The 27,329-nt window shown below is 37.1% G+C and overlaps 1 protein-coding gene across 3 annotated transcripts in view; it reads right to left on the reverse strand.

Annotated features, from left to right (window-relative positions):
* LOC105497766 (amphiphysin) overlaps positions 1-27,329 on the reverse strand; it is a 255,206-nt gene that overhangs the window by 95,366 nt on the left and 132,511 nt on the right. For all 3 annotated transcript variants that reach the window (XM_011769103.2, XM_011769102.2, XM_071095057.1), the window contains exons 4-7: positions 19,490-19,584; positions 16,135-16,230; positions 2,108-2,215; positions 603-688 (exon numbers count right to left, since the gene is read on the reverse strand). In XM_011769103.2, coding sequence (XP_011767405.2) covers positions 603-688; positions 2,108-2,215; positions 16,135-16,230; positions 19,490-19,584 — 385 coding nt within the window. The remainder of the gene's footprint in view (positions 1-602; positions 689-2,107; positions 2,216-16,134; positions 16,231-19,489; positions 19,585-27,329) is intronic.

The following is a 27,329-nucleotide window of genomic DNA, read 5'->3' on the forward strand; positions in this document are numbered from 1 at the left end:
ATCCAACAACTTCTTTGTTCTACCACTGAGTAGGAAAAACAGAACAACTATTTAAAAATGCACTTAATTCCACGAGAAATGCAGAGTAATGTGTAAATAAGAGTATCTGGTGCTCAAAATATGAATACAGTTCAGATTTAAAAGTCAGGGCTGAAAGTAGAAGCTTACCATCTAAGCCAGATGACTAGATGAGCTCTTGGAATAAAGGACTGAAAGGACATTATTGTAAGTTTCAAGATGAGGGACAGTCTTCCTAATGCCTCTAATTGAGATTTAGGTCTTCACTTGAGAAATGGATTGAGGTCTAAAATTGTGTCATCCTATACAGCAGCTACTAGCCACAGGTGGTTATTTACATACGAATAAATTAAAACAAATAAATTAAGTTTAAAATTTAGTTCCTCCTTTTTAATCCTAGCCATATTCCAAGTGATCAACATCCACTAGTGACAAGTAGCTACCATACTGGAAAGTACAGATAAAGAACACTTCCACTGGACAGTGTTGAAGTATCACAGTAAAAATAAAGACAAGATAAGGGATATTCACTGACCTTGAATTTCTAAAAGGAACATGTGCAACCTGTAGAGAAATATTTTTACCTTGACCATAATGATGGTAACTCTTCTTGTAAGTCAACATTAAACTCTTCAAACACTTTCTGTGCTTTCTGAAATTCTTCTTCTGCCTAGGAATGAAACGTAACATGCGTTTACACTAAGAAAGACCATTTCTATACACAACAGCATCATTTAATATAAAATAAGAATAGTTTTATGGCATCTTGGAAACATTTTGAGAAGGAGAGTATTTGGTTAAAAGCATATCCTTGTTTTTCAATTAAACAGGAAATACTAAGAATCCCTAAAACTGGAAACTGGATCGATTACAATGGTTGCTCTTGCAGTTTCTGGCTGAATCATTTATTCTACAAAAATGTGTTAGCTGCCTGCCATGTAGACAGCTCTGCTATGGATACTGAACATGAATGCATCCCCAGCAAATTCCCAGTCTAGTGGAAACTCTAAATAATTACATTACAGGATGTATTTACAAAAGGGACTTACAATGTGTTATAGAGCATGCTATGTGGAAGGTGATGCTGAATCCTAAAGAATCAGAAAATGTTTGCTAAGGGAGGGCGTAGGAAAGACATTACAATACATAAAGGTGGAATGCCTTGAAATGGAATTCTAGCTTACCATGTGAACTTGTCATATTGCTTTACTATTGTGTACCTCACAGGTTGTTTTGAGTATTAAGGAAAGTTAATGTAGATGAAGTGTTGAACAGGATGCCTGGTATCTAGGAGGCCTCTCATGAAGGGCATTTATTATTGTGAACTGCTCAGAAACTGTTGTGTAGCTCTGGCTCATGGTATGTTTATGGAAGAAGGCGAGGAGGGGAAAGAAGACTTGAAAGTTGATCAGGATGGACAGGTGAGTTACAGCCAAATTGTGAGGGTCTTCTATGCTGTACTAAGAAATTTAGCATTTTTCGTAGAGGTAATAGAAACCATTAAAATATTTAAGCAGTGAGAAACATATCTTGATGTAGAAAGACCAGTCAGACAGCTGTGTGTAGGCATATAGGAAAAGGCAAAACTGGAAGTCAAGAGGGTGTACTTAGGAGATGACTTCAGTTAGTCGGCATCTATAACTTGCTGATATACATGGTGAAAGTTACTATAAAAACTTTTCTAACAGAAAAATAGTTTTATGCAAATCCACACGTCTGTACTCTCAGACAATCAAAAGTCACCTCTGAGAATTTCAGCTTGGTGTCCTATCTGCATCTGCATTTCAGCACTGAGGGTGGACCACAACTACCTAAGGAAGTGCGGACACGCTACTTTCTTTGATCCTGCAACATTGTAGGTCAAAGTTCATTCTGATCAAAATGTGTGAGTCAGTGTCCCCCATATGAACTGTACAATATAATGAAAAGCCTTATTTCCATTAAAAATAATAAAAAGCACTATGTTTCAGTTTAAATTCTGTTCAGTTTCCAATCTCCTTTTACAGAGGAAGCACTTAATTTTAAAAAGCAAAGCTGCAACAGGTCATAAAATATGGAGAGTGTTATTCACCCTAGGCTCAATCCCTACCTTAGAGATTCGACTCTCATCCTTCCTCTTGGAGCTCTGCAGAGCTTCCAGATGGTGGCGGGCACTGTCGTAGTCCACCAGCTTCCTGCTGCGCTTGGCGATGCGATTCTGTCAACAGGAAATGCACTCACTAAGAAAGAAGCACGGACATAGAGTCTCCCTTTGACAGCCAGGTGCCAAAATGCTTTCCTTGTCCAGAGCTGCTGAGGATCTTGACTGGAGATCAAGAAGAGCTGGAGTTTCACTAGCTAAGTGACCCCTGAAAATCAGATGAATGCCTCCAATCCTTTGTGTGGAAGCCATTAGATAAATATCTTCCGTTTTGATAATAATTAGGATAATCATGAGCAGCTGAGGGCAGTTTGCAGTCAACGACCAGAAAAAAATCCAGAATTGGTCAGGGAGAGAAGGCAAAACTATACTCATTATTCTCTAGTCTAAATCTTTAAATGTTGTATTCTGAAGATAGCGGAAAACTATGTTAGATTTGGTTTTATAATTCTAATAACACTCACACCAACAGCAGTTCTATAAAAACAGATTTACTTCCTAAGAAATCTCTTTTCCTACAAGTGATTCTCAATACTTTGTTCATTAGAATCCCTCAGACTAATGTGTCATTTGGAATAGCTGGTGGCCAAAGACACAAGGCCAAAGGCACAGATTGTGCTAATGGGCAAGCCCTTTCCCATGGGTCAACATTGGAAGCCATGAGAAAGTCTGAGAACAAGACATTCCCTTGAAGTGTGGATGCAAATGAGGTGACATATGGCTGCTAGGGGATAGGCATAAAGCCCTGCTCATTTCGATGGAACATTTCCTCTTAACAACAACAACAAAAAGCTTTAAGCTGCTTGAGGAGGGGGCACCAAACCCTTCTACCCACAGGTGCAAGCAAAGATCTACTGCTTCTGGGGGAGCAGTCAAAGCAAAACCAATGTGGCTCCGGTAGAGATGGAGAGCCTTCTGACCTCTAGATTTTAGGCAAAAATAATTGTTGTAGGCAAAAGGGTAAAAGAAAAAGTCTCAAGGGGCATAAAAGCTTCCTAGGCCCAAGACCTGACTCCTTGGGCCTAGGAAGGAGTGGACTGTTCCAACTTGGGCAGGGAAGGAAACTTGCTCAAATCCAGCCACAGTTATGAGGCTGACTTTGCCTAAAACAAGGCCGGGAAAGGATTTAAAACAAACAAATAAAACAAAACAAAACAAAAACCCAAAAGCCCAAACTCCACTAGAAGCTATAACACTAAAAAACAAGCAATAGTGGCCTACCACTGGAGGAGGACAGTGCAAGGAGAGAGACCCCTTTGGCAATATAGGCATACAAAGACAACTAAAGTCTAATAAGCAGCAGCCACAGTGAGAAAAACCCTCCAGCACCTAAGGGCCCCAAAATCAGGCTTCAACCTAAGAATCTGAAAATATTACAGACGTTAAAATATAAGTACAAGGCATTAGCAGTCTAATTCTGGAGGAATTTGAAAGCTGTAGTGCACTGCAGTAACAATAGCAAAAATAAAGCCCCAATCCAGCTCGGGTCCTGATTAATTGATTCCAACTATCATATTAACGGCCTGATAAAAAGGCTGGCCAATTTTCAGACATAAATATGATTTCAGTACTCACTATCCTATACATGATGTCTGGCATTCAATCAAAAATTACAAAATACACAAAAAACAAACAAACAAAAAAACCCATGAGAAAAGATAAAGCAAACAACAGAGACAGACTCAGACACGACCCAGATGTTGGAAGTAACAAACAGGAATTTCAAAATGAGTATAACTAATATGTTCAAGTATCTAGTTTGAAAAAGTCAACAACAATGATAATCAGATGGGGAATTTCAGAAGAGATATAGAAACTTTAATGGTCAAATAGAAATCAAATTGAAACACTAGAAATTTTAAAAGTGCTATCGGAGAGGAAAAATTGATTCGGTGGGCCCATCACTAAACTTGAAAAAGCTGAGGAAATAAACAGTGTAGTTGAAGACAGGTCACAATAAATTATTTCCATTAAAACACAAAAAGGAAAGAATTGAAGAAAAAAAGAGAGAGAATTGAGCGTATAAGACCTACAGTGCAATATAAAATGGTCTAACATAATATAATTGAAGTCTCAAAAAGAGATGAGAGAATAAGAAGCAATATTTAAAGAGATAATGACGGAAAATTTTTTTAAATAATGAAGACATCCAAGTATAGATCCAAGAAACTCAGAGAATCCCAAAAAGGAAAAATACCAAACAATACACATCTAAATACATCATAGTCAAACTGCTTAACATCAAGAAAAAAAGAAAAACATAAAATAAAAAGGTAAGAATTACAGGTTGCTAATCTTCAGAAACCACGCAAGCCAGAACACATTGGATGATATATTTATAGAACTAAAAAATAAAAGTTAAAAGAAATCTGCCAACTCAGAATTCCACACCCAGTGAAAATATCTTACAAAAGTGAAGGTGAAATAGTTTTTTTTTTCAGACAAACAAAGGCTGAGGAAATTGATTGCCAGCATAAGAATTTTAATATGAAGTGGAGCTACACAGAAAAATGAGTACCAGAAATGATAAAAGTCAATGTAAAATATAAAAGATTTTGTTTTCCTACTTTAGTTGCTTGAAAAGGTAACTGATTATTCAGGGCAAAAAAACATAACTAATATATTGTGGTGTTTATAATATATGTAAAAGAAAAATATATGACAGTAATAGTGCAAAGGAAAGGAGGTGGGAAATGAAAGTGTACTGCTGCACGGTTCTTAAATAATACATGAAGTAATATACATTATTTCAAGTTAAACCTAATACATCAAAGATGTATGTTATATACTGTAAGGCAACAACGAAGAAATAAGTTAATAAAGAAGTATCTATGTGTCCCAAAAATATGAGCAATTATTATATGCCAATTAAATAAATTGTTATATGTCAAATAAATGAGAAAAAAGTAAAAATAAGTATAACTAATAAGGAAGTATCATAAAATATACTGATTCCTGAGCCCTACACTAAGAGATTCTGATTTAATTAGACTGAGGCAAGCCCTAGATATCTATACTTTAAAAAAAACTTCCCCATAGTCCAGTTACGCCCAGTTATTTGAAAAATAAGAACTAACCCAGGAGAAGATGCTTTAAAATTTTTGATATGGTAGAAAAAGAAAAAAAACACAATAATAATGTAAATGGTTATGGCTTACAAGGCATTGTCACATCTGATGGATCCTTCTAGCAACCTATAGAATGAGTGTTTCAGGGATTACCTCCATTTTACTTTTAGGAAATGTGGAGCGGCATGAGATTAGCTCTAATTTGTCCCAAATTGCTCAGCAAGTCTGTGGCAAAAGTGAACTGAATTAGAAGTTGGCCCCAGTGACCAGCGCCAGGAGTAGGGTGAGGCAGGTGAGACAGGGCACAAAATTTAAGAAGGCCGCTTACTCTCATGGTCATGTGAGTTCAGGGTTAGCAACTTCCTCCTTCTAATTTGCACCACGGATTCTTTGCTCGCTTCATCCAATCTCATCCCTGCTTCTGAGTCTTGGTTAGTGCTCCTTCCAACAGCTCCCACTATCTTTCTGACAGACTTTATGAGTCAACTACAACCTGTCACTCTATGCTATTCTTCTACACACCCTTCAGGACTGGTGAGAGGTGGGTTGGGGCAGTTAACCTCTTTGGCTATTTCTAATTGCTTTCATTTTCCCTGCACCTACCACTTCCAACTAGGATACTGGCAGAAAGCATGGAGATACACACCCAGTCACTCAAAGGATGCAATGAGTTAGCCCAGGCAGAGTGGAAACCCTTCAATTAGGTATGGTGAACACCATGTGCCTATAAGGTGACAAGGCTCATTACTTTTAGCAAAAATCTGTTACCTTCAAAGGAGGTTATCCTTTGAAGCAGTGGCCTGTGTAACTATATGCAAACTCTTATAAAGATCTTCCTTATGGACTTGCCTTCTAACTTGAGCATTGCCTTATTATCTTCCAAGTAGCAAATCTTGATTCTCTGAAGATAAATTTGATTTTTGGAAGCAGCTATGAATCAATAACTTTTAAGTCTTAGAATACGATGGAAGAGTACACTGGGTAATCTTATTTTTGCTCAAAAATAAGAAGCAAAGTAAATAATGTGACTCATTTTCTTATGTAATTTTTAAGTCAATTACAAGGATAGCTTACCATGGTAGAAATGACTATTTTGAAGAATATCACTCACTTTGATGCATACATTTTGGGGTTAGAAAAGACAAATTTATCTTATTTTCTTACCTATCTGATATTTGGGAAACTTGGGGGCAAAAACCCAAATCTCCTAAATAAGGGTGAGGTTGACACATATTAGCTTTCTTAAATAGAAAATTACATAATTCTTATTTAACCATCCAATAGGAAACTTAATTAAATTACATTATAAATTTAACTGACATTTCTTGATAAAAGAAAAATCTTGAGATTTCTCATTGTGCACTGAACCTCTATAGTTAAAAAATAATTTAGTATACATTTTTTAAAATTCTATAATAATTCCAATTTGGAATTCATTTTGGTACACTGCAGTAAATACATGCTTAGTTGCTCATGCATGGCTGCCAAGATAGAATCCAAACTATATTTTACAATAACTGCTCACAGTTGTAAGCTTGCCTGGGTTGGTGACAAGCAGGTTCTTATAACATTGATTTCAGATGTCAATGCTGCATAACAGAAACTATAACACAGGGTATCCTGCCAATCACAGCTGCAACATCATCCCTCATGAATGGTCCTTCATAGACCTCACTGATGGGCTCAAGTAAACATTTGGAAATTTGCGTGAGGTTTTAACTGCACATGGCCTGTTGATTTCAATAGGAGGCAAAGAAGTCAACTGCGTTACATGCCTCAAAAATTCTCCATTGAATATTTTTAATCATAATCTTCCTTTCCATCAATAACTCATTCATTACAAAATCACTCAACACTACTTTTGTAAAGTGATGGAGTCTATACGTACTTCTAACTTCCATTCACTGAGTAAAGGCACACAGAATAACAAGTCCATTTTCACATAAAAACGTCTTTCAAATATTATATACAGCTATATTCTCACTCTCCAATTCCAAATTATTTCCTTTCCAAGTTAATAGCATAGGTATTTCCTCAACTGTTAGTTGTGTTATATGGCTTTGCAATTATCTATCTTGGTTGATAGCCTCTATGTATGCTCCAGTTTCCTAAATGTGGCTTGAGGGAGACAGAGAGAGAGAGATTCAGCCTTTTTCCATGATACATATAAACCCTTAACATATATTTACCTTACCTTCAGGGCATCCAGCAAAAGATCTAGATGATATTGTTTCCAAATCTTTACATGGTTCAGAAACTGCAGGATCATCTTTGTATGTGACCTCAACCATGGACCCCAAAAAACTAATTACTCAAGGAAAAGTTATAATGAGCTCTTCATCTTTCTGACATGGAATAAACTGAGAAGACCAGCCAACATAATCTGTCATAATTTTATTTTAATCTTTCTGTGTTTCAATAAATGTAATTCTGAATGTGCTTGTATTCCGAAATTACACGCTCCTAGACAGTGCGGCCAATTTCTAAATACAGTACAATAACTAAGATCTTCCAATTTTATTAATGATACTAAGCTTTTGCTCCTGAAACTCAAAAAACTTTCAGATGTTTGCTTCTCTAGTCAGTCACACAGCCTTTATTTGCTTAGTTAAGTCATACTATGAACATATATCATACGAATAATTTGAACAAGCTGTAAGCTGCTTTGGAATTTTCAGGTAAGAAGATACAATATTTCCATAACCTTGTCTGATTTCTTAAGTATTGCTTTTAAGGAGATTAAATTACCATGCAATAAAGGTGATGGTAGCAAGAGGGAAGAATAGGAAGCCCTGGACTCTCCTTCCCCACAAACATACAGATTTAACACCAACACATGAATCAATTTTTTGTTTGTGAGACACCAGAAACTAGTTGAATGGCTCCTGAACCCTTGGCAAGTGCAAATCCAGCCACATTGAAACAAGAAGGAAAAGGGGAGATACCTTCTTGCTATCCCTAGCACAGTGCCATATAATCAAGAGGGAACCTCCAGCTCCCTGCTTCTCAGTGAAGAGTGAATAAGTAGGACTGAACATCTAGCATCCCAACTTTTCTGACTTCTACCCCAGGGAGTGTCTTCTACTTGCCTATCTTGGATAGCTGACAGGTCCAGCATACACTAGTCCCTGGGTCTACAGAGAATAAACAGAGGTTTGAACATGCATGCAGGCACTTGCCATAGCTCCTCTCCCTGGCTCAGTGTAGAGCAAGCAGAAGGAAATAAACTAACAAATAAAAACACACTTCTAGGTAGTATGGCCTACCATAAAACTAGTTGCCACAGCCCCTCCCCTCAGTAAAAAACACCGAGGTCCCTGCTTCTATCTATGCAGGGAAAGAGTTAAACAAGCATCCAATGATACAACTTTTGTGGGCTTCCCAAGAAAATGGCTTCCAAAGAAAATGAGTCTTGCTTGTCTCAGAGCACTGAAATGACCTAGCATTCTTTAGATGTCTAGGGGTTGCTAAGAACAAGGAAAGCAATCAGAATAGTCAAAAGTTTGAGAGGCTTCTAAAATCTATGACTGGGATGATTGGTGAAGGTCTTCTCCTATATGGAGCTAATCCACAAAGATTAAAAGATGTGGCTGTTTTGTCTAATGTGAAGATACCAACATAGAGATCCAAGGTAAATTTAAAAACAGGGAAATATGTATCAAACAAAGAAATAAAATTAATTTACAAATATCAACCCTAATGAAATGGAGATATATGATGTGCCTGACAGAGAATTCAAAGTAACTGTCACTCAGATCAGGATAATAATGTATACACAAAGTGAGAAATTAAACAAAGCGATATAGAAAATATCAAACAGAAATGATAGAACTGAAAAATACAATAAGTGAACTGAAAAATTCACTGGGGGAGGGGGGGTTTAAGAGAATATTAGATCAAGCAGAAAAGAGGATCAATAAACTCACACAGGTCATTAAGAATCATTTGGTCAGAGGAACAGAAAAACAAATGAAAAATAGTGAAAAAAGCTTAAGGGATTTATGGGACACCATTACATGGACCAACTTATGCACTATGGGAATCCCAGAAGGAGAAGACAAAAATAATCATAAAGCTATTGAAAGAAATAATGGCTGAAAACTTCCCAAGACTGGGAAAGAAAATGTTCATTCAAATTCAGGAAGCCCAAAAACTCCAAATGAAATGAACCCCTAAAAGTCTACACAGAGACACATCATTTCAATTGTCAATTACAACTATGGAATTTCAAAATAGCAAGAGAAAAGTGACTTGCTCACATACAAGGGAATCTCTGTAATACTATTAATGGACTTTTAGCAGAAGCAAGCAAGAAGGGAGTCAGATGACATATTTAAAGTGATGAAAGAAAGAAAAAATTGTGAAACAAGAGTACTTGTTTCTTGTATTCTTAAAGAAGAGACAAAGACATAGCTAGACAAACCAAAGCTGAAGGAGGTCATCACCATTAGGCCTACCTTGTAAAGAATGCTAAACAGATTTCTTTAACATGAAATTAAAGGACAGTAAACAGCATACAATAGCATAAGAAAGTATAATATTTGTTGGTAAGTGTAAATATATAGACAAATACAGAATACTGTATTACCGTAACGGTGATGGGTGAATCACTTTCAATTCTAGTATAAAAGTCAAAAAGACAAAAATGCTAAACATAACTATATCTGAAAAATATATTTATGGAAACACAATATAAACATATGTAAATTTTGACAATATAAAGTATACATGTAGTGAAAATAAAAGTGTAGAGTTTTTAGGGGTGATTGATGTTAATTTAGTTTTTAGCTTAAAATAGACTGTAATAATTATAAAATATTTTATCTAAATTCTATCATAACCACAAAAATACATATGGAAGGTACACAAAATTAAAAGAGAAAAAAAATCAAAGCATATCAATACAAAGAAACAACAAAATACAAAAGAAATTAACAAGAGAGGAAAAGAGGAACAAACGAACAATAAGACAAACAGAAAACAATGAAAGAATTTGTAATAGTAAATGCTTTCCTACTAATAATTACTTTAAATGTAAGTTGATTAAATTCCCAGTCAAAAGACATAGAGTGGCTAAATGAATTTAAATTTAAAAAAAGATCCAACTATTTGTTGTCTACAAGAGACTCACTTTAGATTACAGGACACACATAGGCTGAAAGTAAAGAGATGGAAAAAGATATTCCAGGCAAATGGTAACCAGAAAAGACTAGGGATGGCTGTCCTTATCAGACAAAATAAACCTTAATTCCAAAACTGTCACAAGAGAAACAGAAGGCCATGTAATGATAAAAAGGTCAATCCCTCAAGAAGATATAGCAATTATAAATACAAAGCACCTATATATATAAAACAAACATTGACAAACTGAAGAAAGAAACAGATAGCAATATGATAATAATATAAAACCTTAATACCCCACTTTCAATTGCAGATAGAACCACAATTTCGATTACAATTTCAATTATAGACAGAATATCAACAAAGAAACAGTAGACCTGAACAACACTATAGATCAAATGGACCTAACAGACATATACAGAATATTCAAAACAACAACAGCAGAATGCACATACTCTTAAGTTGCACATGGAAGATTCTTCAGTATGGAAAGTATGCTGAGTCACAAAACAAGTCTTAACAAATTTAATAAGACGAAATCATACCAGGTATCTTTTCCAAACACAGTAAAATAAAACTAGAAATCAATAGCAGAAAGAAAACTGAAAAACTCACAAATGTTTGGAAATTAAAGAACACAATTTTAAACAACCAATGGGTCCAAAAAGCTATCAAAATGGATATTAAAAAGTATCTCAGCACAAATGAAAACAAAAACAAGTAGCAGCAAAAGAAGTACTAAGTGGAAAGTTTTAGTGATAAATGCATACATTAAAAGGAAAGATCTCAAATAAACAACCTAACTCTACATCTCAAGGAACTAGAAAAAGAACAAATGAAACTCCAAATTGTCAAAAGAAAAGGAAAGATAAAGATTAGAGTAGAAATAAGTGAAATAAAGATTAGAAAAACAATAGGAAAAATCAAGGTAACTACAAGTTGTTTTTTTGAGCAGATAAACAAATTTAACAAACTTTTATCTAAATTAAATAAGATAGAAGACTCAAATAAATATAATCAGAAATGAAAGGTGATACATTACAACTGATGCCATAGAAATAAAAAGGTTAAGAGACTAATATGAACAGTATATACTGGCAAACTGAATAATATAGATGAGACAGATAAATTACTAGATACATACAACCTACAAAGACTGAATCATGAATAAATGGAAGGCTTGAACACATCTTTAAGTAGTAAGGAGATTTAATAGGCAACCAAATACCTCCCAACAACAACAAAACCAAGACCAGATGGCTTCATTGGCAAATTCCATGAAACATTTAAAAAAGAATTAATGCCAATCATTCTCAAGCTCTTCCAAAAAGATTCCAAGGAAGAGAACACTTCAAAACTCATTGTCTGAGGCCCTGATATCAAAGTCAGACAAAGACACCACAAGAAAAGAAAACTACAGACCAATATCATGATTAACACTGATGCAAAAAAGCACTACAAAATACTAGCAAACTGAATTCAACAGCAGATCAAAAGGATCATACATCATAACCAAGTAGGATTCATTCCTGGGATGCAAGAATAGTTTAACACATGAAAATCAATTAATGTGATACACCACATCAATATAATGAAAGATAAGAATTGCATAATCCTTTCAATAGATGTAGAAAATGCATTTGATAAAATTCATTACCCTCTCATGAAAAAATGCTCAGCAAACTAGAAATGAAGGGATATTACCCCAACATATCAAAGGCCATATATGAAAAACTTACAGTTAACATCATATTCAATAGAGAAAACTGAAAGCTTTCCACTGACATCAAAAACAAGACAAGGATGCCCACTCTCATCATTTCTTTTCAATTGAAAAAAATTAGGCAAGAAAGAGAAATACAATTCATCCAAATTGGAAAGCAAGAAGTAAAATTGTACCTGTTGGCAGATACTGTGATGTTCTACATGGGAAACCCTAAAGGGTCCACAAAAAAACTGCCAGAACTAGTAAATAAGAAAAGTTTCCGGATACAAAATCCACATTAAGTAATTAGTTGCCTTTCATCATACTACCTGACTTCAAACTACACTACAAGGCTACTATAACCAAAACAGCATGATACTGGTACCAAAACAGATATATAGACCAATGGAACAGAACAGAGGCCTCAGAAATAATGCCACACATCTACAACCATCTGATCTTGGACAAATATGACAAAAACAAGCAATGAGGAAAGGACTCCCTATATAGTAAATAGTGTTGGGAAAACTTGCTAGCTATATGCAGAAAACTTAAACTGGACCCCTTCCTTACACCTTATACAAAAATTAACTCAAGATGGATTAAAGACTTAAATGTAAGACCTAAAACTATAAAAACCCTAGAAGAAAACCTATGCAATACCATTCAGGACATAGGCATGGGCAAAGACTGCATGACTAAAACACCAAAAGCAATTGCAACAAAAACCAAAATTGATGAATAGGATCTAATTAAACTAAAGAGCTTTAGCACAGCAAAAGAAACTATCATCAGAGTGAACAGGCAACCTACAGAATGGGAGAAAATTTTTGCAATCTACTCATCTGACAAAGGGCTAATATCCAGAATCTGCAAAGAACTTAAACAAATTTACAAGAAAAAAAACAAACAACCCCATCAAAAAGGGGGCAAAGGCTATGAACAGACATTTCTCAAAAGAAGACATTTATGTGGCCACAAACATATGAAAAAAAGCTCATCATCACTGGTCATTAGAGACATGCAAATCAAAACCACAATGAGATACCATCGCACGCCAGTTAGAATGGCGATCAGTAAAAAGTCAGGAAACAACAGATGCTGAAGAGTATGTGGAGAAATAGGAACGCTTTTACACTGTTGGTGGGAGTGTAAATTAGTTCAACCATTCAGGAAGACAGTGTGGAAATTCCTCAAGGATCGGGAACCAGAAAGAACATTTGGCCCAGCAATCCAATTACTGGGTATATACCCAAAGGATTATAAATCATTCTACTATAAAGACACATGCACACATATGTTTATTGCAGTACTATTCACAACAGCAAAGACTTGGAACCAACCCAAATGCCCATCAATGATAAACTGGTTAAAGAAAATGTGGCACATATACACCATGGAAGACTATGCAGCCATAAAAGGATGAGTTCATGTCTTTGCAGGGACATGGATGAAGCTAGAAACCAACATTCTCAGCAAACTAACACAGGAACAGAAAGCCAAACACCACATGTTCTCACTCATAAGTGGGAGCTGAACAATGAAAATATGGACACAGAGTGGAACATCACACACTGGGGCCTGTTGGGGGATGGGGGGCTGGGGAGGGATAGCATTAGGAGAAATACCTGATATAGATGACATGTTGATGGGTGCAGCAAACCACCACGGCACATGTATACCTATGTAACAAACCTTCACGTTCTGCACATGTATCCCAGAACTTAAAGTATAATTTAAAAAATTATTAGTTGCCTTCTATACACTAGTAACAAACTGAGAAAGAAGTTAGGAGAGCAATACCAATTACAATAGCATCCAAGATAAATACTTAAGAATAAACCTAACTGTGGAAGTGAAATGATTTGTACGCTGAGAACTATAAAATATTGATTAAATAAAGAAGACACAAACAAATGTAATGGCATCCTGGGTGCACAGACTGAAAGACTTTCTGTTGTTAAAGTGCCCATACTACCCAAAGTGATCTACAGATTGAATGCAATCCCTATCAAAATCTTAATAGAATTTTTAACAGAAAGTTTTTTTTTTAATTCTAAAATTGACATGGAAGCACAAAAGACCCCAAATAGCCAAAACAACTTTGAAGAAGAAAGACAAAGCTAGAGGCATTACACTTCTTATTTCAAAATTTGTTACAAACCTCAGTAATTAAAACAGCATTGTCCTGGCATAAAGACAGTTATATAGACCTCTGGAACAGAATATAAAGCCCAGAAGTAAATCCACAAATATTCAATCAACTGATCTTCAAAAAGGGTGCCAAGAATACACAATTGGGAACAGGCAGTCTCCTCAATAAATGTTGCTGGGAAAACTGGATATTTACATGACAAAAAATTAAATTGGACCTTTATCTTATATCATACACAAAAAATCAACTTAAAATGGATTAAAGACCTGAACTGTAAGATCTGAAACTGTAAAACTCCTAGAAGAAAAGCTGAGGGGGAAAGGCTTCATTTTCTAAATGAAGATGTTTTAGAATAGACATTGGTGTTAGCAATGGTTCCTTGGACTTGACACCAAAAACACAGGCAACAAAAACAAAAATAGACAAGAGGAACTACATCAAAGTAAAAAGCTTCTGCTCAGCAAAATAAACAATGAAGAGTAAAATGCAAGCTATGGAAAGGGAGAAAAGATCTGAAACCACATGTTTGATGAGGAGTTAATTTCCAAAATATACAAATGAACACCTAGAGCTCAATAGAAAAAAAACTAATAAGCTGACTTAAGAAAGGGCAGTGGACTAGAACAGACATTTATCCAAAGACCTACAAACAACCTCAGAGAAGCAAACAATACATAGAATGATGATTGCCAAGGGCTAGAGAGAGCTGGAAAATGAGAGTTGCTAATTAATGGGTATAAAATTTCAGTTATGTAAGATGAATAGTAACAATACTGCATTGTGCAGTTCAAAATCTTTTAAAGGGTAGATCTCATGTTAAATGTTCTTACTGCCATAAAGTAAAAAATATAAATAAAATAAAATAATATTGAAAATAAATTGCAATGCAATAAGCAGTACTCTTAAGTGTTTACTATTGTGAGACTGTTTGCTCCACAAACACTACAAATCCCAAGGCAAAAATTGAGTGACTAATCAAAATTATCTGAGGATGTCTCAAAACATGTTCCCTGGTGCACACAGTTTTACAGAATTTTTAACAATTTCATTTTTTAATTTCTCAGAAAATTTTTAAAACCTAATTCACACCTGTTAATGAGGTTGCATTCGCCCAACTACTCAATAAAGCACTTTGCTGCCTAATACGGTAACATCATCGAAAACCCACTGTTTGGATTTGCTTTCTGTGGCATTTTGTCAATAGGTCTAACACATCTAGTCTGATCTATTCAGGTTCATTTACCATGTACCAACCCTGTTAGTTTAAAAGCCATCTTTACCTCCAGAGTCTATTCCAAATCTATAATATTCAATCCTTCACTCGTCCATTTACCTCTGTAATAGATTCAAGGGTCAAATAAGATCAGTGTTTTAGACCTAATAATTTTTAGGTCCAGATGCAAATGTATTTGAAATGCTTATATCTTAACATTTTAACTTCTACCTGAAAATTTCAATGAGAGAAAAACTATCCAGGTTCACTATAAATGCATGCAAAATAGACAGTAAACAAGGAAAGATCAGATTTTGCTCTCACATTTACAATTGAATTTCTCCCTTCCTTGTGACCACTGGTTATTCTAATGGAAATCCTTGTCAAATGCTTTATAATAAAAAGTTTTGATTATAAAGAAGATTGGAATTTTTGGCAGCTCTGGTTTATGATTTTATATCTATAGGTTTAAAAAGACTTCTGTAGAATAATAAAAGCTGAAGCAGTTCACTAAAGGCAAAATGTGATTTCTGTAATGACATTTCTTTTCAAACTGATAGGAACAATATAAAAATCCCATGCTTAAATAAATGAAAAGTTACCAAGTATCTTTGATGTCAGTTTGAGGACCTTTAATAATTTTTTTCTTGCCCATGTTTCAATAACTACATGACCCCATTCAACTCTTTTCTTTATAGATACAGAGTAAAATACCTTTATGTCAGGAAATTGCCCCAGGTAGGTATCCAGTGTTAGCAAGGACCCATCCACAAGTTTTTGATGGAAGTCTTCCCACAGCACATCACATTTCTAAAAGAAATAAAGAGACCACTGCTGAGTTATTTTAATTGGATCCCTTTCACCAAACTCCTAAAACGTATCTGAAACTATAAAATTAGACAAGTAATACTTTTCCAGATATGAGATGCTAGGGAAAAATGAGAATCATTTAATAATGCAATAAAATTTTAAAGCAATTTGGCCACTGGTTCTAGCTAGCAAAACAGGCTAGCTCATTAAAATTGTATTGCTGATTCTAAATTACCAAAGAATGCAGAAACTTCAAAAGATCCCCATAACCCTATAGATGGACTTTGGGGCTAAGAGAATAATTCCACTAAGACAATTTGCTTCTGAAGCACTCCATGAAATTAGAACACAATCCACACTGAAATAAACAACAAATCATTTCTGAATCCTCCACAGGGAAAACAGAAAAGTTACAGTCATATTGGGAAAGGTCTTACCATTTATGCAGTATCAATTATGTTAAACACACAATGAATATTAGGTATTAGTATTATTACACTAGTATTCCCACTGCCACTATGTTAAGGCATTCTCACAATTGTTTTATGAGAAAAGACTTTGTTTCCACAGTACAGAAGAGGACACGGAAGCCCAGAGATGTCATATAACTTGGCCAAGGTTATGCAGTTGATAAATGACAGACACAGGTTTCAACTCAGATTTGTCTCCTTGAACTCAAAGCCATGATATGAAAGTCATGATATGACTATCACACCGGGCTGCCTCACCAGGGGACTTTTTAATCCCAGCTGTGTGACTTCGGGGACCTAGACCTCCCTGAATTTCAATTTCCCCAGTTAAATGAGTTAGCAATGTAAAGTGCTTCACAGAATTTCAGGCAAATAGCAGGTACTCAAGAATGTCATCTTCAATTTTCTCTCACTAGCACATTCTGGGTCTCTTGACAGAGTCTGCTCTTTGTCACCCAATCTCTATCCTTTCTTCCTTCCTACTAACTGAACCTCCCATTTTAGCTGGGCACTTGGCCACCTAGGATAAAGACTCTACTTCCCAGACTCCTTTGCAACCACGTGCGGTCATGTGGCTGTGTTCTAGACAATGGGATATACTTTCAGGAAGTGTCCTGAAAAAGAAGGAAGGAGTGGGCTGTCTTCCAGACTTCATCCTCCTTGCTAACTGGCATGCAGAAACAAGAGCTGATGGCCAGTGCTCAAAGAGTACCTTGCCCCTGAAGCCAGACTAAAAATGGCAAACATGGGCCCCTCATACTTGTGGGGCCGATATGCAATGCCTGGACTGCCGACGTTTAAATTCCTCTATGTGAGACATAAGTTTTCATCTTGTTAACACACACACACTTTTAAAATTTGCTTTTGTTTCTTTTTCACACTTTGAAAAGTAGTCCTAATTTTTACAAATCTCAATTCAAGAATTTTATGCAAACCAAAACATTCAAATCCACTGTTTAAAAAGGCTCAACTGCTGACTTGAGTAGACCCTCTGAACACACAGTATTCAGTTTCTTCATCATTACAAGAGCCTATGTTTGCATCTGCAACTGAGGATTCCAAAAATCCTGGCAGCTGCAAGAACCAAGGTAGGATAACAGCCATTTCCTAAAAAAGAAATGCCAACAGTGGCCTTTGCCATGCATAGAATGTAATGCAGTATTTTGAAAAGTTATTAACACAAATTTCTATTATTCCCTTAAAAATTCTTTTCTTTCGCGATGAATTTTCAGTTATACCACTAATTAGAAATTTACAAAGTGTTCAGTCAGCAACATGATGTTGAAATACTGTGTTTTAATTGAAGAAAAATGAGAAGATGCAATTACTTAATAATTGCATCTGAAAGTAATGTGTGCGGTCTGGTTTGGCCAAACCTACATCCTGAAAGTTTTTGAAAGATGTAAAAGAACCAACAAGCGCTTTCTTCATAAATAAGTCTCTGTTAGTATCTCAGTTATAAGAAGATTATGAAGCTTAATGTCAGGATGTCAGAATTGTCATGGAGCAGCCTAGGACTCTGCTGTTAACACCTGTTTTCCAAAGCCACACAGACATTCAGTGCATCACCTAACAGACCTTCCCCTGAGCTCTGGCTGCCACATCGAACTTAGGTTGTCTGTACCTAAGTGAGCTGCAATAACTCACCTGGAGTAGCGGACATGACAAACAACTGCTCTTTGTTTTAACAAAGAACTTGGATGTGAGACAATCTGTGACTGGCAGTTGTCTCACATCAGTAATCATAACATGTACCAAACACTGAGTAGGTAGAGGACATCCACACAAAGGCAATAAGTGTCCTATTAGTGGGTACAATTGTTTTTCTCATTTTGTAGATGAGGAAACTAAAGCCTAAGAAGATTAAAGAACTAGTCCAACATCACACAGCGATACTCAGTCTCTGGTCCATTCTGCTTTCGACAAAGTGAAACCCACTTACTCACTTCCCGTCAGCCAGACAGCCCCCAGCCAGAAACCTGATTTCAGGTGTTAAGACATGTCTAGGGCCAAAGCCATCCTGAAATCAAATTCCTTTTAACATTCTGACTTTGTGCTTGTCTTCATGAAGTGAATATCTGTGAATGGACTAGCTGGTGTTAAAGTGAAATGGACCCTCTTCTGAACTCCTGTCCCTGCATTTGGGGAAGGATAGTCAATAGCGGGATTGAGATGAGGGGGTGAAGTTGGGACACAATTCACACTGTGATCCATGTCTGCTAGAAATGGGCTGCTAAGGCTTGTAGAGAGGACAGAAAAATGATATTGTCATTTTGCAAAAAGGAATCTTAAAATACTGCTCTCTACCCAAGTGGTTTTATGATCATCTTCACTTTTATTTTCTTCGAGATGGAGTCTTGCTCTGTTGCCCAGGCTGGAGTGCAGTGGTGCGATCTTGGCTCACTGCAACCTCTGCCTCCTGGGGTCAAGCAATTCTGCCTCAGCTTCCTGAGTAGCTGGGATTACAGGCATGTGTCACCACGCCTGGTTAATCTTTCTGTATTTTTATTTCACTATTTTGGCCAGGCTGATCTCAAATTCCTGACCTCAGGCAATTCACCCGCCTCGGCCTCTCAAAGTGTTGGGATTACAGGCGTGAGCCACCGTGCCCGGTCCATCTTCACTTTTCACTGTAAGTTTGGAATCATCAGGCAGCAGAACTGCACGGTGCCTTCTTAGCACACTGTCTCACCTCATGATTAAGACTGTGAAGTGTGAAGAGCAAGTCAGGGGACAGGTGGACTGAGCAAGGCTCGTGGGAGCCTCATGGAAGCCACCCCAGTTCTTACCTCGCCAACCATTTTCACATCTTCCCGCCCATACCAATCCGGCTCATAGACTTCATGTAGTGACTCCGTTAGCTTCATGGAGGCCTCTTGCATGCCTAGTGTCGGAGAGAAACAACTCCTGTTACACAGAAATGGGTGAGGATTCTCTTCTCCCTTCCTCCACTTTTTTAAGTGAGAGAAAAATATTGACTACTTGCTAAACATTTAAGGAAAAATTATAAAGGCACAGCTGCTGCTTGTATCTGCTGTCGTATCTTTCTTTGAGGGTTTCTAAGACTTATCACATTGTGCATTTTCTATTATTCACTTGATACTGATAGATATGGGGTCTCGGGAAAAATCAACAAATATCCTACTCTGAAAACCACAATAATCATAATGTGTCCTATTATGTGTGCTATCACTTGCCAAGTGGTGTCGGATGCTAAGAACACTGGTCCATACAACTGCAGAGTTCTCAAACTAAAATTAGTCCTAAATGAATTTAAATACAAGGCATAAAGCATTTTTAGAAGGGACTAGAAGTAAAAATTAATAGGATTATAGGGCATAACAGTCAAAAGTGGTTAAGTGGCCTAAAATGGTAAACATGGTTAAAGTGGTTAAATGGTTAAGTTTTAAGTGACCTAAAATTTTTACAAAGAGCAAAGAAAAAAATGTTTGTCATTTTTCAGTATAGTAAGTCCTTACTTAATGTCATCTATAGGTTCTTGCAAAGTGTGACTTTAATTGATATGAAGAATAATGAAACCCATTTTACCCAAGGCTAATTCATATAAATAAGAGTTAAGTTCCCGGGACATATTTTTCACAGACACATCACAAAACTTCTAACTAAAGGTCAACACACTTCTAATATTGAACATTGAAATAAATGAGAGCAGTACATACATTTAAGAAAGATTAATAAAAACAAGTAGGATAATTATTTACTTGCTTACTCCAGTTTAGGGTCATGGGTGACCAGATCCTCTCCTAGAGGCTCAGAGTACAAGATGGGAACCAGCCCTGGACAAGATGCATATTACTGCAGCATGCACTCACTCACCCACACTCACTGACACGCCAGTAAACTTCACCTGTATATCTTTGGGACGTGGGAGGAAGTCAAAGTACTGAGAGAAAACCCGGTGTACAAATTCCACACAGACAGTGGCCCTGGCCAAGATTTTTTTTTTTTCTCATCGTTATTATAACAAAATGATGTTGAATGAAACGATGCTGTTTGAAGACCTGCTGTATTATTTAAAACTATGACTGCAGTTTTAAATCAAAACTCTTAGAAATTTTAGGGTTCCTAAGCCTTTGGGTCTCAATTTTCATTAGGGATACATTTGATATGTTGCAAAACTATGGTTTGCAACATTAAAGAACAACATTAAAGATACATGCTTCTGAGCACAACATGGTGACATAAAGTATCACCCAGTCCTTTTTAGTCTCTCCCAAGGACCCCCTGCACAAAGGTTAATGTATGTACTGAAAAGTCACGAAGACAGTTCATGGCTGAGAGCAAAACAAGGTGCCAGGAAGAGCTGGGGACTTGGAGACACGCCTCTGGCAGAAGACTCTCCCTGACAGTGGAAAGGTAGATACGAGCCTTGCTCAGTCCACCTGTCCCCTGACTTGCTCTTCCCACTTCACAGTTTTAATCATGAGGCGAGACAGTGTGCTAAGAAGGCACCGTGCAGTTCTGCTGCCTGATGATTCCAAACTTAAAGAGTGAAAAGTGAAGATGGGCCAGGCACGGTTGCTAACGCCTGTAATCTCAACACTTTGGGAGGTCGAGGCAGGTGAATTGCCTGAGGTCAGGAGTTCGAGATCAGCCTGGCCAAAATAGTGAAATAAAAATACAAAAAAGATTAGCCAGGCATGGTGGCACACACCTGTAATCCCAGCTACTCAGGAAGCTGAGGCCAAGACATCAATGTGGCCAGGTCCCACCTAGCGAGGACTAGCGGGGATAAAAGGGGGCTGGAAACAGGGAGAGGAGAGGAAAATCAGAGCACTGTCATGAGAAATAAAAACCACATCCTGTAAACTTAAGGTCAGTGAATCCTAAGATGAAAATCATTTGTTAAACTGAAAACTCGACACCCTTGCTGGATTGGAGGTAGCTAATTCTGGGTTCAACTGAGAGAAAAGAACAAACTAAAAGATGTCTGAAATGACAGAAGTATATCCTTGAGAAGTATGTATAAAAATCCACATGTGACTTGGAGTTTCATAGCGCACTTGTGTTCTCTTTAGACACAGAACATCTCCCTTCCCTCAGAGCATCACTGGGCACATTCCAGGAAGCCCTTGACAGTGAGGTATCCTGCCCACATGAGCTGAAGTGACTTGACCACCATCAGATGAAGCCCTGGCAGAGTCTGGGGTAGGAAAAAAACAGTATGACTCAAGACTCTGGGGACTCTGATGAAACACAGTCGTGCAGGTGAAGGGACAGCAAACAAGAGACAAAACCTGAATCCGACCCCTAGCACTCTGAATCCAAGCAAGGGGGATGCGTTCTCTCGTGATATGGTCAACACTGAGGCAGAAGCTACATTATCCCAAGTGTCCAAATTCACCCTCACCCAAGTACAAGCAAATCTCGATCAAGAAATATATCCCTCAAATTCATATCAAGTGTTAGTCACTAGTGGACCCCCTTCTATAATCCAGATGCCAAAAGACTTCTGGCATTTTCTTTAAATCTTTGTCTTAAGTCTGACGGAAACTATACATAGCTGTGTAGATAGGTTTTTTAACAATGTCTTAAGAGAAGAAAAAGAAATTTGGCACTGTAGGCCAAATAATCTTTGTGATGAAAAATAAAATCATGAATATAACCTTAAAATAAAATTATATAAGACTTTAATCATCAAGACTAAAAGCACGATGTTGCAGTAAATATATCTATTAACAGCCAAAAGTAACTACTAATTACAGGGTGGATAAGTGGCGATGGATCATTTGGACAGAAGCCATTTTGACATGGAAATTGTTTTGAGAACATTTCCTCCATAGGATGCACTTTAATGGATACACAGGTGAGAGGCTGCAAGCCTAGCTCCAGACTGGCAGAGCTTTTAGGGATTTAGGGATTACTCTGCTGACAGAGTGTGATGGGCAAATAAAAGCTAAAATACACATTCCCTTCAGAGTAGTTTGGCAACATCAAAGCAGAATAGGTGCTAAATGCTACCTCTGGGGTTGAATAATATACAATATCCAAATTTTCTTAAAAGATTAGTGATTTCTAAAACTGTAAGACAAATGCCCAGCATCATATATAGAAGAATTATTATTATTTTACTATTGGATGGGAATCACTTCACTCTCCTCAAAATTTTGGACCTTCTCCAAGACATTTCATAAAATGTTGTCTATTCCCATTCGCAGCCAAATTTATGAGCTTCTATTTTCATCCTTTAAGACTTGTTGCATAGATTGCACTACTTTATACATACTCCTTGCTTAAAAATAGCCTGAGAGTATGTGTTTTAGTTAAAAATAACATCAGTTAAAATAAATAACCAGCAGCAAGGATAAACCATTAAAAGAACGTCTAAAATACTGCAAGTATCTAGCAGCTTTGTCCCATTGTTTAGAAGAGAATTGTGTAAAAAGACAGCAGCTGCCTCAAAGGAAAGCAAGAGTGGGCATCTTTTTCTTAGATTCTCAAGGAGAACAAGGATGGAACCAAGAGTTGGAACAAAATAGGCAGTTGGTGAAGTAACTCAAGAATAGTCAACCCTACCCCATAGTTATGCCTACACATAAGACACACAAACAAAAAACTATTAATGACACCACCTGCACTGTGCTCCATTTAGAGAAAGATCTGGCATGTTCATCATCCATGTGTCTGGCCCCCGCTGCACGTGCATGCCAGTGACTCCCAATTCTAAATTCCTACTGGACATCTCCACTTGGATGTCTTATTAATACCTCAAACTTCACATGTCAAAAACAAACTTTAAATTTTCCTGTCTAAACCTGCTTCATCTCCTTTTCTTAGTTCTCATGAATGCCACCCAGTTGCTCCAGTTTGAAAACTGGAAGTCATCCCAGATTCATCCTCCCAAAGCTCAGTCACCAATTCCACCTGATTCTCAAACCCAGCCCCTTCCTTCCCTGCCCACTGCCCTTCCCTGGATTAGGTACTCATCACCTATGATTTAGATTAGATAACATAATCCACGTAACAGGATTAGCAAAGTAGCTGGCACAAGTTACTGTCAGCCATCATAATACAAAATATTTTTGGAGGCAACATAACAAAATAATTAAAACTATTATTTGCAATTAATCAGCCTTTGTTAAAAAATTGGTTCCATTACATGTGATTTGTGTGATTTTAGGCAAATTATTAATCACCTATAACCCCAGTTTTCCAAAGTGTAAAATACCAATAAATATACCTGCCACAAGGTTATAGAGAAAATTACATAAACTGAGGCATGTCAAATGCTTATCTCAGTGCCTAGCACATAAGTGCTCAGTAAGTGTTAGCTAATAGTATTATTGAAGTATTGAACTAGACTTCTACTAAATCTCCATGCAGTTGCACTTCCTGTAGCCTGAATTCCACACAATCACAATAACTATTTTTCTAAAATGCTAATCTGATCATGGAACTTTTTCCCTTGCCGACAATAACTCTAACAATGACTCTCCTGTCTATTGATAGAATAAAATTCCCGTATGATATGATACATGAAGCACTTCTTTATATAAATGCTGCCCGCCTTTCCGTGTTTCGTCCAGCTCAATTTTCTGCTTGCATCTAACTGCTCTGTTTGTTCCCTCAAGAACCCATGCTTCCTTCTGCTTCCTGGTCCGGTTGCTTCTTCCACCTGCAATGTCCCTCTGAAATCTATCTTTCTCTAGAAAACCTAACCATTTGATGGCCACCTATGACCCCACTTCTTGGGTTCATTCAAATGTAAGTTCCTTGGAAGAACCATTCCTGCCCCAGTCTCTTGCCTCTCCTAAGGTGGGAGTCTGTCCTCTGTTATGATGGCACTCAATGCACGTTATCTATTAAAATACATATTACTATGCCCATCTGGCCTTTTTTATTTAACTGTCTCCCCACTCTGCTGTGCGCTCCTTGCATGCAGGCAGTATGTCTTGTTCATCTCTGCATCTCCCTGTCCTAGAACAGTGTCAGGTGCACAAATGGTGCTCCAGACGTGTTTGCTGCTAAAATGAATGCAAGCATAAGATCTGCCTCACGAAGCCTAAGCATCAGCAGAAATCATAAAGACCCACAGAGGAGAAGCCATCCAGAAATCAGTCATAATAAAATGATTAGAATCCATTTAACCCAACTTCACAGAATCCCAGTTTTGGGGTCTTTGGGGGCTTCTGAGAGAAATGAAGCACTTAATAGATAAGGAACCCAAAGCAACTAAGAGACTTAATGATTTTCCCACAATTGCCACAGGACCCATGACTCTCCAGGGCTAGATATCACTTTCTCCTATGCTGCCCTGATGCTACCTGCATTACAGCAGGGTTAGTTAGCCAGAGTTGTCCTTGTGAAAACAAGAAAAATTGCCCATGAAAACCTTTGAAAATGTAAATTATGATCTACTTAAGGCATTGATATGGTTTGGCTCTGTGTGCTTACCCAAATCCCATCTTGAATTCTAATAATCTCCATGTGTTGTGGGAGGGACCTGGTGGGAGGTAACTGATTATGTGGGTGGGTTTCTCTGGTGCTGTTCTCATGATAGTAAGTCTCATGAGATCTGATGGTTTGATAAAAGGGAGTTCCCCTGTACATACTCTCTCTTGCCTGCTGCCACGCAAGACATGCCTTTGCCCCTCCTTCGCCTTCCGCCATGATTGTGAGGTCTCTCCAGCCATGTGGAACTGTGAGTCCATTAAACCTCTTTTTCTTTATAAATTACCCAGTCTGGGGGCATGACTTTATTAGCAGTGTGAGAACGGACTAACACAGGCATATACCTTGTTTTCAAGTTTGGTCCCAAAACCCAAAATGTGTTCTCAGGAACACTACTCATTCTTCATAAGGCTTTGAGAAGAGAGGAGGGTCCTGCAGTCAAAAAAACTCAGAATTCCTGCCTGTCCCACAGGACTTCTGGAGTTGACTTTAGCATATTAAGGGCTCTGAGAAACTCAGTAGTAGCCTGTTTAAAAATTCATTCCAATCAGCTGTGGAAAAAGTAATTTAAACAGAGATCTCTTTTTTGGAGCATCATTTGTTAACACAGTCAATCAGCAAACCCAAGGTGGGGAAAAGCTGATAGAATTCCTTTCTCCTTCATACGGAGCCATGGCCACTAGCCCTGGAGTGCAGGCGCAGTCTGCCAAAAAGGCTTATTTGATGCTTTACCCAGCTTTTCTCCGGAGATCAAGCCTCACCCTCAGGTAATTCTTCTAGATCACATTAAGGAAAATAATTATGCCAGTCTTTATAAAGCAGCACGCTTTATAAGCAGCACAGACCAAATTGAATAGACTTGGGAAAGAGAACTCACTCTTTCATTCAACAAACTTATCCACATTTCCAAAAAATCAACTACCCAGAGAAAGTCCTGCGCTAGAAATAATATATGACTTCTGTGTTCAAATCCTAAATCAATAATAAAAGAAATACCTAGAGTGGCTTCTGTTTTCTGACTGAACTGTTACAAATACTTAAGGTTGATTTGGGAGTAATTAATGATGAGCTCCATCAAACTGTGGAAGTTAAATTCTCTGAGACTTACTTCTTTGCAAATATAAAATCAAGTTAATGACATTGATAATATGGCTATGTTGGGAAGTTAGAAACAGGTAATGTGCCTAAAATGCTCAGCACAGACTCTAGCACATAGTAAGTGCTCATGAAAAAGTAATAGTAGTAGGTTGCCATTATCCCATTGTATAGATGAACTCTGACTTGTGAAACTGATGCCTTACCATTGGTCATGTAGTTCAAAGGCAGTAAAACAATAGATAAAACCAGGGCTCTGGAGAAACAGAACGAAATATGCAATCTGGCCCTGTTGTTTCCTTGGCATGCAACTTTGGATGAGCTATTTAAACTCTGTTTAAAAAATCACTTTTTCTTTTTTCTTTTCTTTTTCTTTCTTTTTTTTTTTTTTTTTTTTTTTTTTTTTTTTTTTTTGAGACAGGGTCTCACTCTGTCACCCAGGCTGGAGTGCAGTGGCATGATCTCCACTCACTGCAACCTTCACCCTGGTTCAAGCAATTCTCCTGCCTCAGCCTCCTGAGTAGCTGGGACTACAGGCATGCGCCACCACACCTGACTAATTTTTGTATTTTCAGTAGAGATGGTGTTTTGCCATGTTGCCCAGGCTGGTCTTGAACTCCTGGCCTAAAGTGAGCCACTCGCCTTGGCCTCCCAAAATGCTCAGATTAAAGGTGGTGTGAGCCACTGTGCCTGGCAGGAACTCACTTTTCTTATCTATAAAATGAAGATAATAAAACTACCTGCCTTATAGAGCTGTCATGAGAATTAAAATGCTATGCCTGGACTATAAAATTCATAAATATATTTTAGTTTAAAAATCAGTTTTGCTATTTTTTATTATTTTGGCCATTTTATTATTATATTTTTATTATTTCATTATTTTAATAACATGTTTGTATTCAGTTTTACACATCCACATTAAAACTGTGAGAATAAATTCTTAGAATGAAACTGGTATGTCAAAAAGCATACCAAATAAATAAATCAATGAATAAAAGTTTTTACTAAATGGTCTCCAGAAAAGCTATCCTCCTGGCAATACATGAATGGAGTCCACTTCCCAGAGCTTTACCAGTACTAAATACAGCAGTATTTTATTTGTAATGTCTTTGAACATTTGGA

This window comes from Macaca nemestrina, chromosome 4 (assembly GCF_043159975.1).
Source record: "Macaca nemestrina isolate mMacNem1 chromosome 4, mMacNem.hap1, whole genome shotgun sequence".
NCBI classification, from domain to species: Eukaryota; Metazoa; Chordata; class Mammalia; order Primates; family Cercopithecidae; genus Macaca; species Macaca nemestrina.